This window comes from Pimephales promelas, chromosome 23, assembly GCF_988280905.1.
Source record: "Pimephales promelas chromosome 23, fPimPro1.hap1.1, whole genome shotgun sequence".
NCBI lineage: Eukaryota > Metazoa > Chordata > Actinopteri > Cypriniformes > Leuciscidae > Pimephales > Pimephales promelas.
In genome coordinates this window covers 13910932-13924793 of record NC_142791.1, presented here as the reverse complement: position 1 = coordinate 13924793, position 13862 = coordinate 13910932, and the positions used below count along the sequence as shown (strand labels likewise).

At 40.1% G+C, this 13862-nt stretch overlaps 1 protein-coding gene across 1 annotated transcript in view; it reads left to right on the top strand.

Moving 5' to 3' along the window:
- adamts6 (ADAM metallopeptidase with thrombospondin type 1 motif, 6) overlaps nucleotides 1-13862 on the top strand; it is an 89341-nt gene that overhangs the window by 24532 nt on the left and 50947 nt on the right. Inside the window, exons 11-12 of the mRNA XM_039677237.2 lie at nucleotides 1432-1578; nucleotides 8582-8723. Coding sequence (XP_039533171.1) covers nucleotides 1432-1578; nucleotides 8582-8723 — 289 coding nt within the window. The remainder of the gene's footprint in view (nucleotides 1-1431; nucleotides 1579-8581; nucleotides 8724-13862) is intronic.

Sequence of the window (13862 nt, the reverse complement as noted above, 5' to 3'; positions counted from 1 at the left end):
AATATTTGAAAAATGCTGAAAAAGTGGGCAGACCCCAGCGGAGATAGATGCTAAAACACTCTATCCTGATCGGTTTCAATACTCGCAATTCCAGCTCCTGACTTGCTACAGTGGTTTTGTCGAAACAAGCTGTTTTTTATACTGTCGCTCGTACCAAGAGCGTGGTGAGCTGAAACCTGCGTACGTCACAAAGTGCGGAACATCCAATAAGAAAATTCAACTGCAATAGCCACCGTTCAACCTGAAGAGGGCAGCACTAAGACGTTTTTACACCATATATTGTAGAAATAAAACACTTTATACACAAATGTCAAAAAAGTTACTCGAATCAATGACTGGTATTAATAAAGATCCATTCTTACAGATCATTAACTAAAAAAAGTTGGTTTAGGGTTTAGTTAGTTCTTTAACGAGATGATCAAGACTCTATTGGTGTCCTTGTGGTTGAAAAATGACTCAATATTGTACAAATGACGCTTTCAGTTCTCATAGGATATTTGGGTCTGGATTGGTTTTATTGTGGTCATTATTATGTATATTCCTCAAGCCAAAATGCAAAGCGTGTACTGCCTGCACACACATATTTATGCAAATGACAGTCTGAACAAATGAACCCTATCCTGAAAGCTTAGAAAAATAACCATGATCTATTGGTCTACGTAGCTTTTCGGCTAAGTTCAGCGAGATTGCAATTTCCTCTATTATGTCTCGCGTCTGCTTCTGTTGTGGATCAGTTGTAAAAATAGCCGCTACTTCTTGTGGGGAAGGTTTCTCCCGCACTGATTTATATTGAGAGTAGAGTGAAATGTCATAAATGTGTGCCTTAAAAAAACACAGAGGAGTTGTGTGATGTGGTGTGGTGGGGGGGTTATATGCATTAGAGACTGATTTTGGATAGACCCCGGCCGGCAACGAAAGCTTCGAGGTCTTGCTGTAACGTGATCTAACTTTTTCATACAATATCCAGACAGATATGTAAGGGAACAAAATTTGCACGGCTCAAATGATGTATTTGTGGAGTTGCCGGCAAGGAATGTGGCTGAATGCTTCAGCAGTCTTGTACGCCGATGGCCCATGAGCAGATGAAAGCAGCTTGGAGGAACGGGAAATGCAGGCCAGGTTCATTAAGAGATGGCTGTCCAATTGATGTCTGCTCAAACGTGTAATTACTGATTGACAGCCCGGGATCAGGGTGGTGATTACAACTTTCACCCTCCTCCAGAGCTCCAGACAGCCCCTGACCTTTGACCCATCTGTCCTCTTCTCACAGCTGTTACCGAGTCAGAAAAAGCCTCTCTTTACAGCTTAGCTGAAGGAGATGTCCTCCGCTCCTGATCTTTCAGAGCTGCCCAAGCTTGTTGCTTGTTTGCAGGGTGAGCCTTGTGATTGACATGATCCATCAAAGCTCATGATCTGCCGCTTGTCTCCCAGTTTCGGCATGAACCACGATGGGATCGGGAACTCCTGCGGGACCAAAGGTCACGAGACAGCCAAGCTGATGGCGGCCCATATCACAGCCAACACCAACCCCTTCTCCTGGTCAGCCTGCAGCAAGGACTATATCACCAGCTTTTTGGAGTAAGTGAAAAGAGGATTTGAAGAATGCATCTTTTGTCGGTAATGCTCAAGATTTTATAATCTAAATTTGATCCGAAATCCTGAGAACTTAGCGGGTTCGAAAACTTTGACAATAGGGAAGATTACTTTAAATAATTGTGCCTTTACCGAATGGACCCGAGAAGACCCAAATTCCTTTAAAATATTAAAATATTCCTTCAAATTACTTAAAATATTCCTTAAAAACTTTTCAACAGTTTTATTATAATAAAATAAATAAATTCAAATAAATTCAAATAAATACATATTAAATATTTCTATGAAAATGTTATTATTTCCTCTCAGTTTGTGCTTCTATATGTAAATTACCAAACCCTCCTGAAAACTAGTGTGCAGCAGCATTTCTATTCTACCATACCTGATGCATTTAAGAGAATGCATGCTGGGATTTGCTCAAAGGGTACCAATTATGCCCCTTTAAGTCTCAAATGACCCCAGAATCTGTCTATGAAGTTTCAGCTCAAAATACCCTACAAATTAATTATTACGTCTCCTGTAAATGCCATTTTTTCAGTGGAAGGAAAAACATTCTTGTTTTTGTGCATGTATCTTTAAATGCAAATGAACCGCTTCTCCCCCGCCCCACTTTCCACAAGAGCCTTTACAGGTGCCTCGGACACAAACAAAACATCTGTTTATTTTCAATTATCAACTCTACGGTATCTCTGTCACGTGACATTGTGTTTTTTTATCTTCATGAAAGTTTATTATCTGCATGTGTTTTAAAAACTATCAATCTAAACTTCTGATAGGCTATATGGTTTTCTGAGCGCACACATGCGAAGCTCGCACACAGAAACTGTATGTCAGATGGCGCGTCCCGTGAGTTTTAAACTAATTTGTCTTTCGCCTCTTATTGCATTTAAAATGTCAAAAACACACAATTACATGTCAAAAACACACAAAGTTCACATGAACACAGTCGGTGATGTAACAGATAAACATGGCGGACTGTGTACAGATCACTCAGGGGAGGAGCTAAGGTAATAGGGCAGATTCCGTCAGTCAATAATCGCTTTACCGTCGCTTTACCGAAGACAAAATCAAAATCGAAAATCAATTATGACTAATCGCACATCCCTAGTTAAGAGTATGCAGATAGATTCTTTTTATGCTTTATGCCACTTTAGAATTGTGAAAATTGTGAATTTATTTTTTATAAGCGCTCGATTTGAAAGAGTTCAAGGCTAGACGAGAGCGTGGTTGATCTGTAGTAGGCAGTCATAGGCAGGACTGTGAATTGTTAGCCTAACGTAAGACGAAAGGAAAGAATAGTGGTTGCCATGGCTGTCAAAAAGTTTTCCTGGTGAATGACCTCATGGAAGAAGATTAACATCACAGCCATCACTGGCATCAGAAGCTTTATCATCGTGTGCCAACTTCCCACACAAACACAAAGACACGCTGCTCTGTTGGTTTGGGATGAACTCCCTGTTGCATAATCACACCGTGTCATCTGTGACCATTTCGGATTGAGGTTGAATACTTTCCCTTCCTTTTTTGGATTTGCTTAGCACCGAGCAATTCATCAATAATGGGCCTTCTCTAAAATCTCAGTTTGATGTAATCTTTGGCAGTAAAACAGCTTTGCTATGATAATGCTAGTCAATTTCCGCAACATCCCCATCTAGCAGATTCTGGATGTGTGGATAGGTCTTTTCTCACCAGAAACTGGTGTGTTTGGCTGTAGATTCCGACTTGTTCCAGTGTACTTGTTTGTACATGTACAGTAGGAACTTTCAATAAAGAAAGAGGCTTTTGAAAAATGCCTTCTGTTTGCAGTAGTAAGTATTACTGTAAAACTGATCTATCGAACATGTATGCTCATTTTGAGATCGACATTGACAATAAACATGCCTTTTGGCCAATTGAAAATTAACATGTCAGTTCCAAAGTATAGACCATTTCACAAGATGTAAACAACACTGGTCCAGAAGCACTTCCTGTTTCAGTTTTTTAACACTACATAAAAGCTGGGATAAAATACAACCAACAGAACATTTAAAACTGAATCAAAAAGTTAAACAAGCATCTTTAAGATGTTTTCTTTACATGTGAAGTAAACAAACTGAAACAGGAAGTGTTTCTGGACCAGTGTTGTTTACATCTTGTGAAATGGTCTATACAATAAACAAACTTTCATTACCAAATATTTAAAACAATTGTAACGAAAAATGTTGAGTAAAAAATGTTGTCAAATAAGCATTTGATTGGATTTCTGTTCTTTCTCAACCATCGGCCACCCTGTTTTTGGACAAGATAATATTGCTTAACTTTAATTAGAGGCCCCGTCTACACCTGTTATTAATGCGTTTTGGTCGATCGGATCACAAGTAGACGAGGGAGACACATTCCCATTTACACCTGGTGTTTTAATCTGTCTCTTTTGTCCACTTTCAATCAATTCTGTCCTGGTTTTTTCTAGGGGAGGGTCTATGGCCAGGTAAATATGTGGGCTTTTTCAGATCTTTCGATCTAATGGACAAAATAAGCTTGTGCAATTTACATATGAGCCCACCGGAGATGACAGGAAATCATAAAGAGAGCAGCAGAGTGAGTGTGTGTTAGAATTCAGAAATGTTGAGAGAACATTGTGCTTGGTTTGTTTTTCATCTTCAAACCAAACGTGGGTTTCCAGCTGACAAAGTTGAAATCCTGTCTGGCTAGCGCACTTCCCGTAATGTTTGCGCATTACTGTAGGTCAGTAGGCGGAGATAAGACGGGTCTTTTGTGGCTGTTCGAACACATTCGACCACATGAGCGTTGAATGTGTTCGAACAGCCACAACGCAACGAAAGCTATCTGCAACAAAAACAATCCGGTTAAATGCGTTTTCAACTACCTCTGGAAGTGGTCAAAAGTGGACAAGCTCAAAACGTTTTAGACCCGTTTACACCTGTATTTAACCTCGTCCACTTGTCAAAAAGTGAGATGCCACAAAACGCGTCTTAATACCAGGTGTAAACAGGGCCTTAGACACAACATGGCCAGTTATTTTGTCTATTCTCGCTCTGTCAAACAAAATGATTCCAAATTAAGATAAAGCAGGATCAACCATTGCGTGTCATCGAACAAGAAAAAACGGACTCAAACACAGTCAAACTGGGGTGCGTTTCCCGTACAACGACGTAGTTCACTGCTTCACAACCATAGTGCGATGCATCGTTGGAAAAATCAACTAGCTAGTCACGACTGTTTCCCGAAACCCACTGTCGCAAAGTATCGTTCAACCACGTTGGTTTCGCACGTGGTGGAGTAATAACTACTTTTAATGAAACTGTTTGAGATCCAATTAATGCTAGATTTGTTTTTTGTAAATTAGACATGCCATCTGAGGAAAATTTCTAATTGTTCTCAGTTGTTTTGCTTTATTACCAGACTTAATATTTGGCTCGTTCTTACATAGAGCACGTTCGCACATGCGCACTCTTTAAATACGGTACTTTAAATCTTTTGAAAAACTAAAAGACGTAAATTACATTTGTATGTATTCTAAATAAAAGACACTGGTTGTACTGAATGTCAGCTTGCTTATTTTGCTCAAGATAAGGATTTATTACGTCCAGTATGTGTTGCAATATCGAAACGATGCCTCTAACCACAGGTCGAGAGCTGTCATTTAAATCACACAACTTTGTGATGCTGTTTGCGAATGTTCGTTGGAACGATGGTTTCGGGAAACACCGACTCGTTGAACTATGCTGATAACGACGGAACTTGCGATCATAGTTGGCTAACGATGCTTTTGGGAAACGCACCCCTGAGCGATACAAACGGTAATGTGTTTTATGCTAGATATCAGTGCTCTTGGAATGCTGCTTGTCCAATTATGTAGATTAGAGGACCAGACCTAACTATTATCTGTCTTATCACTAGCTTAACATTTTTCGATATCAATCAAACACTAGGTAAAACGATTGCCTTTTTTTGTGATTTCCTATTTAACTATTTGTTTTTGTGCTAAAATATTGTAAATAGTTAGTCATTAAGTTTTCTTTTATTGCTGGCATATCTGCTTGTGTGAATGAGTTTACCCAAGGAAGTTTTGTTGGACGTCAAATAAACATGTCTGTTTTTAAAGTGGCCATTTTTGTCTTTCTCTAAAAAAATTAAATAATAAACAGTCTTTGTTTGTGTATTCCAATAAAAGAGGACATATTCAGGCTTGTCTTTCTCCCCAGTGAGGGTTTTTTATTCTACCAAACGCATGGGAAAAAATAGAAAACTAAGGGGATGAAACCAAATACAACATTGGTTACCCCCAGGCTAGAGCTCATGTGTTTCTTTCCTTTCCAATGTATTTGGTTTAGTTTTATAATTAGATTAGACTTCCAGTATTGTGGTGGGAAGCCAGATATCCCTGTTTCACCTAATGCTTCCTCTAAAAATGCACTACAGAAACCAGATCCATGGATGTTTTTTTTAGACATCTAGATATATTTTTATATGCCTTTTTGTCAATACAATGTATGATTTTATCAACCGCATTAACTATTTTATTATATTAAGCTAACAATAAATAAGGGAACATTAGGGCTTATATATATATATACACTCACCGGCCACTTTATTAGGTACCCCATGCTAGTAACGGGTTGGACCCCCTTTTGCCTTCAGAACTGCCTCAATTCTTCGTGGCATAGATTCAACAAGGTGCTGGAAGCATTCCTCAGGGAGTTTGGTCCATATTGACATGATGGCATCACACAGTTGCCGCAGATTTGTCGGCTGCACATCCATGATGCGAATCTCCCGTTCCACCACATCCCAAAGATGCTCTATTGGATTGAGATCTGGTGACTGTGGAGGCCATTTGAGTACAGTGAACTCATTGTCATGTTCAAGAAACCAGTCTGAGATGATTCCAGCTTTATGACATGGCGCATTATCCTGCTGAAAGTAGCCATCAGAAGTTGGGTACATTGTGGTCATAAAGGGATGGACATGGTCAGACACAATACTCAGGTAGGCTGTGGCGTTGCAACGATGCTCAATTGGTACCAAGGGGCCCAAAGAGTGCCAAGAAAATATTCCCCACACCATGACACCACCACCACCAGCCTGAACCGTTGATACAAGGCAGGATGGATCCATGCTTTCATGTTGTAGACGCCAAATTCTGACCCTACCATCCGAATGTCGCAGCAGAAATCGAGACTCATCAGACCAGGCAACGTTTTTCCAATCTTCTATTGTCCAATTTCGATGAGCTTGTGCAAATTGTAGCCTCAGTTTCCTGTTCTTAGCTGAAAGGAGTGGCACCCGGTGTGGTCTTCTGCTGCTGTAGCCCATCTGCCTCAAAGTTCGACGTACTGTGCGTTCAGAGATGCTCTTCTGCCCACCTTGGTTGTAACGGGTGGTTATTTGAGTCACTGTTGCCCTTCTATCAGCTCGAACCAGTCTGGCCATTCTCCTCTGACCTCTGGCATCAACAAGGCATTTCCGCCCACAGAACTGCCGCTCACTGGATGTTTTTTCTTTTTCGGACCATTCTCTGTAAACCCTAGAGATGGTTGTGCGTGAAAATCCCAGTAGATTAGCAGTTTCTGAAATACTCAGACCAGCCCTTCTGGCACCAACAATCATGCCACGTTCAAAGTCACTCAAATCACCTTTCTTCCCCATACTGATGCTCGGTTTGAACTGCAGGAGATTGTCTTGACCATGTCTACATGCCTAAATGCACTGAGTTGCCGCCATGTGATTGGCTGCTTAGAAATTAAGTGTTAACGAGCAGTTGGACAGGTGTACCTAATAAAGTGGCCGGTGAGTGTATATATATATATATGTTGTTGCTATTTTATTTTAAATAAAGCTAAATTCATTAAAAAAAGATTCGGATTTAAGAACTAGGTGATTTTAATGAGCTTAAGCCCCAATGCACACTTGCTCCGGCCCTCTTTACATGAAAACAAATAGTTATAATTTAAGTTTTAAAGCCACTCCTTTCCATTTTTCCATCTTCAGACCAATAAAAGTGCGAGTTAGACCCGTATTCCATGTAGAAAGTGTCTGAAAATGTAATGGCAAACCGTCAGAGGGCGAGTGTGTCTTGGCTGATGCAATGTAAACTCGCTCTCTTTAGAGGCAATGTTGCTTTTAGCAGCGCACGGTGGGGTGGTTGGTTAACATGCTTTAGGTTGCAGCTCAGCGTTCAGTTGCAGCAATCATGCGAATGCCAGACAGGACCTAGAATAGAGCCGCCTGCTCTCCAGCAGTATGAAATGTTAGCGTTTATGTTGTTAGCGAGCCCACTGTTCCCTCAGAGAGAAGGAGAGCGTATTCCGCGGCATGCTGCTGGCAAAGCGAGCGAGATAATAATTGGCTGTTTTATTCCGGCGGACAGCAGCAGCAGCGTGGGGCGGACACGTCTCTCAGCCGCTTGCACACGCCAGGGAGGGGGGAAAAGCGTCCGTAACAGGGACGCCGAGAATAAAACAAGATCCACTTCTGAACCCAGAATAAACACAGTCCAGCAAAACATGCACTGTCTGGCCTCTTCTTGGGCTTTATTTTTTGACTTTGTTCACTGCAGACGGAGCACTGGCCCCCTTTTTTTTTTAGGGTTTCTTGGGAACGTTCATATTTCTATCTGACTAAACAGACTAAACACAACTCTTGACTGGACGCGTGACCTCCGGTACCTTCTGCGTTTTTTTTGCTCCTTCGGTCTCTTTCGTCATTTTATTGACTCTTCAAAGGATTCCATAGGCGCACCGCAGTAGCCTACCATATAAGTCCAAATCTCAGTCTTTTATGGCCACTGTTTGTCATTCATGCTTCCTCCCCTCATTTTGCGTTCTGCTTTTTCCAGGTTTCTCACTCGCTAATTCCTATTAACAATACACCTTCCCATTTCGTTTCATCTGAGCTTTTGGCATGAGACACTTTTTTTCCTCTTGTTGGTCACAAATGAAACCTCTGTAGAGGAGCCAATCCCATTGAAGGTTTGTTTTTTTGACAGCTCAGGTCGGGGAACGTGTCTGGACAATGAGCCTCTGAAACGAGACTTCCTGTACCCCACTGTGGCTCCAGGGCAGGTGTACGATGCAGATGAACAGTGTCGTTTCCAGTACGGTGCCTCCTCCCGTCAGTGCAAATATGGGGTAAGAAGGCTGCAACACACTATCATGCTCTGGGAATGTCGTTCTTACATGGTGACATTTGTTGGCTCAGAGACAAAGAATTTTGGGGGCAGAAAATTAGACCGTTTGGATTAAACCAGGATTTTTTTTTAAATAACAATATAGCTTTAATCATAAAGTTTTCATTAAAAGAGAAAAAAAATTAAATGTAAGTGTGAAATATTTTTGCCACTAGTGTTACCAAATGGAAAAATAATATCTGTTTTCAGACAGGTTTCCCAAACTCATGCCATTGGTTGAGACAATGTTTCTGTGTCGGATTGGTCTTCATACAGAAGGAGCAACAAATACATTTTTTACAGTCTTCTGTTCTAAACATCCGCACACATATCAATAACCAAAAATGAACTATTATCGCAGCAAGCACAATAGATTGCAGATTTCGAACAGAGATGGCGACAGAGGAAAAACTTTGGATTGCAGATTTAAGTTAAATATTTGGTTGTTGTGGTTAATATCCCAAATCGATGCCAACAATGGGTGAAGTCTGTTCGTAAGCAGTTTATGGACTTGATGAATTTCGGTATTTTTATTGTCTTTGAAATGCTTCATTCAAATGTACAGATTGCATTCATTTAAAAGCTGGTTTTGTTTACTTTATATTGTCATTTTGAGTCTAAAGAAACTTATTTAAAGTAGGTGTTTTCGAAACATTCCAAAATCATTTTGTTTCGATTACTTTTTAGGTGCTGTTTCAAGAATGTTTAAAATATGTTATTACAACTTTACCTAACTGCAACCTAAGGCCAGATTCACATATAGCGCCTAAACGCGTAGAAAACGCTGGGCGCGCCACATTCTAATTTGCACTCTGGGGTGCGTTTCCCGTACAACGACGTAGTTCGCTGATTCACAACCATAGTGCGATGCATCGTTGGAAAAATCAACTAGCTAGTTACGACTGTTTCCCGAAACCCACTGTCGCAAAATATCGTTCAACCACGTTGGTTTCGCATGTGGTGGAGTAATAACTACTTATAATGAAACTGTTTGAGATCCAATTAACGCTAGATTTGTTTTATATAAATTACAGACATGTAATTTGAGGACTATTTCTAATTGTTCTCAGTTATTTTGCTTTATTACCAGACTCAATATTTGGCTCGTTCTTACATAGTATGCACATTCGCACATGCGCACTCTTCAAACACGTTACTTCAAATCTTTTGACAACCTAAAAGACGTAAATTACATTTGTATGTATTCTAAATAAAAGGCATCGGTTGTACTGAATGTCAGCTTGCTTATATTGTTCAAGATAAGGATTTATTACGTCCAGTATGTGTTGCAATATCGAAACGATGCCTCTAACGACAGGTCGAGAGCTGTCGTTCAAACCACACAACTTTGCGATGCTCTTTGCGAATTTTCGTTGGAACGATGGTTTCGGGAAACACCGACTAGTTGAACTATGCTGATAACGACGGAACTTGCGATCATAGTTGGCTAACGATGCTTTCGGGAACCTGGTTGGTTCTTGTCATGTGGCCTACTGTGCGCTTATGGTGCGCTTGCGGCATTCTGAAAAGTTGAAATGTTTTTATCTTGATGCGGCGCGAACGTGCTTGGAAAAAACGAGCGCGTCGCTTCCATTATGAGCGCGCATACCGCGCGCCTATATTTGCGCGCAAAAGACCTGATATGAGAACAGGCCCTATGCAAGGAAGCGAAAAGCACTAAATATTCAATGTAAACACAAATGTTTGTCCTCACCAAGTGTGCTTTGCTAGAAAATGCCTGGACACAGAGTAATATAATGTGAACACATCAGATCTTTGCTACATTCTTGAATTCTTGACGCTTTACCTGTGAGGTCAGAACCTGCTTTATATGCATTAAATTCAAGAGCTGATATTAATAACACTGGACGATTCAGAAGGCGGTTTGGACATAGAGAGCAAGACAGCTACTAATAGAGCTCGGAGGAGACATGAAGCCGGAGGTCAAGCAGTTATTTTTACCACTGACCCAGAGGAGACTAGCCAAAGGACATGATTTGTTCAGCAGGCAAAATTACAAGAAGAGCTCTCTGATGTACAGAGCAGCGAGGGGAAAAAAACGTGCTGTGAGCGAGTGCTGTGGTGTCTCATTTGGACTTGTAAAGAATATATCGAGTTTAAGTTTTTGTAACACTTGCCCTGATTGTGGAGAACTTTTGGAAGCTTTAAGAAACACAGGTGATAGCAATCAGATGAGATTATTTTCACTTCCTTTGAGGGCTAGAAGGGAGGCTGCCAAGTTGACTCTCTTGTAGTACGTCACATGATGCCATTCATGTTGTCGAAAATAAAGATCGTTGTTTTATCAGCACCTGAAACAAGCTTTGCCGAGGACCGTTTGAAGTCGGGCCACATATCTTTCAGAGAAAGTCCATACTTGAGGTTTGTTTCTTTTCCTGCCGAATCCCCAGACTTTTGGAAATGATAATGATTTTACCCAAAGAATAACAAACTTAAGCAAATAAACTGACACAGGGGGGAAAAAAGAGCTTGAAGCAAGCCAGGAAAATTAATGATCAATAAGAGATGGCGCTCTGCTTAGTACAAATATGCGGCTTTGCTTTCTACACCAGAAAAGAATTAAATTACCCGAGATTACAGAGTTCTTTTGTTTCATTGAGAGATATATCCGACAGTGGATGAACGCATGCCAAAAAGCGAACCCTGTAATTTCTCTCTTAAGCTCATAACTGTGGTATAGATCAGCATGGAAGACGGTCATGTAAAGAAAAAAAAGTCTTGCATTCCCTTGGCTCAAGTATAATACAGCTTGTAGTGTTAGTGGATTCTGACAATCTTTTTTTTCTGCCAACCATCTGTTTAATACATGCCTTTGGAGAATTATAACCACACCAGTGAACTAGAGGTTTGATTTTGGTTTGGAAAAACTGTTACGGAGAGATAAACACACACCCAGGGGGTGGACGAAAAAATCGAAAGCTAAAAATATATTCATATCAAAGACCTAATAAGGTGTACAACCACCTTTTGCATTCAATCCTTCCTGGAATGCTATCATTGATATCCTGAATGGTGTGTGAGTGGAATTTTATCCCATTCTTCCCCAATAATTAAAAAAAAAACATTGAGCCTATTGTGTCTTTAGGACAAAAGCAGTGGAAATCTATTTCTTAATCTGTTTTGCTTCAGATCGGTGTTTGGATCTAGTGACTAGGGAGGATGTGGGAGGCATTAGACTTTATCCTTCTGTTTATTTAACCATTAATTAATTAGCATTGCATATGGAGAGATTATCACCATGGAATATGGGAACATAGCGACAGTGGAGAGCACCTAGTATGGTAAAGTGGATTCAGCAATTTCAACGTTACTAGGTCATATTGACGCTGGAGGCTGGATATGTACGAGTGAACTTGGAACAACTTTTATGCTGATGTCATCCATGTTTTGCATATGATGTCATAACATTTCCTTACCTCAAGGCATTAAATAATTGTACATTTTTTTGTGGTATATTCACCTTCAGCTGGTTATTTGACTATTTACCCTCTTTGCATGGGTGGTTGATGAACTCAAACGTCTTACACATAATGTGATTAATCAGATATGGACAACATATGTGTAATATTACATTATATTTTCCACCTGACCTAACTCAGCTGTCATAAACACTGGGTCTCATTCATGAAACATTCGTAAATATACGAGTCAATATGAGAGTGATTTGCTCGTAAAGAGACCTTCCCGAAAACGTCAGATGTGATAGTGAAATGTGTGTGTGTGTTAATGAATTCCAACCAGTCGTAAATGGCATGCGCGTACACGTTCATTCTCAATTACCATAAATCCTGCCCATTATATCGGACTGACATCTATATAGAGGCATATAATAACATGAATGGGAATGAAAAAGAAAGATTTCTCCGATACAGAAATTGAAGTTTAATTATCAGAAGTTCATTCAAAACACATTTTATTTTCATGCGTACATAGTGGCGTATCAGGTCCTAAAAAAGGAAGCTTGGCAGCATATTACAGATGCAGTTAATGGAAATTCATTTGTAAATCCAACAATCCCAGAAGTGAGAAGAAAATGGTTCGACATTAAGCTTGACAGCAAAAAATGAATTAGTTCACTTCGGAAAAATCTTATTCAAACTGGAGAAAGACTGCCATCGATCACCAGATCTGCTATTACTGGCTCTCATAATAAAAGTAAAAAGAAAAACCGTATGTAATTACTATATAAAAAATATTTTTTTCAAAATGCTGTTTTAAATACGTACCCGATTAAGGTGAATTAAAATGCAGCCTTATTAGTGAATAAAACGTTCGGATGTTAAGCGCACCATTTACGCGTGGCTGGGAGCAGGTGTAGATTTCTTGCGTACCAACTAACATTTGGAAAATACGATCATTTTAATGAATCCGAAAATTTCCGAAAAATTCGTTCTCCTCGTGTTTCATGAATGAGACCCACTGATGTTAGTCAATTTTACTCTTTTAGTAGTTTGAAAATTCTAAAAAAAAGTTTGATGGTAATTACTTTGGTCTTAGTGAAGTAGGCCAAATGTTATGCTACCCTGCACTCCCAGCTTAAACCCATCCGTGCCTGAGTCTTGCTGGTCAAGCCTACCCCTCTGACCCTCTCAGCATGAGCATCTTGAATGAGCCAGCAGGAAACCTTATTAAAACCAGCTGCAGAAGTGGAGCTTTTGCAACCCGAGAGTGGCAGTTTGCCGCTTTATTTAATCTGGATGGGCTGGCCAGCTGAGTCTTATTTACTGACCTGGGGTCAGTGGTGGTGCTCCCTATCATAAGTCTTTTTCATGGGGGCACTTCTCTGTCCTGTAAATCCTGTGAAGTTCAAGCTTTAAAGGGACTTTGTGCACTTTATAGGGAAATACAATGTAGGGTTCTACAAAGCTACACTTGTATACAGAGAGCATTATATGTTCAAACTTCAGGCCCCTGCATAGTTCCTTCAGAGCACCTTTGGTACGTTCGTCAGCTACTTTATATGGGAGTTCTAGCAATTCATACTGACTATGCCAAATTTGAGGGTCATACTGACTTGATGAGCAACAAAATGTCTTCAAATAAAGCTTAGACGTTAAAAGATCATTTAACTTCAAAAGAT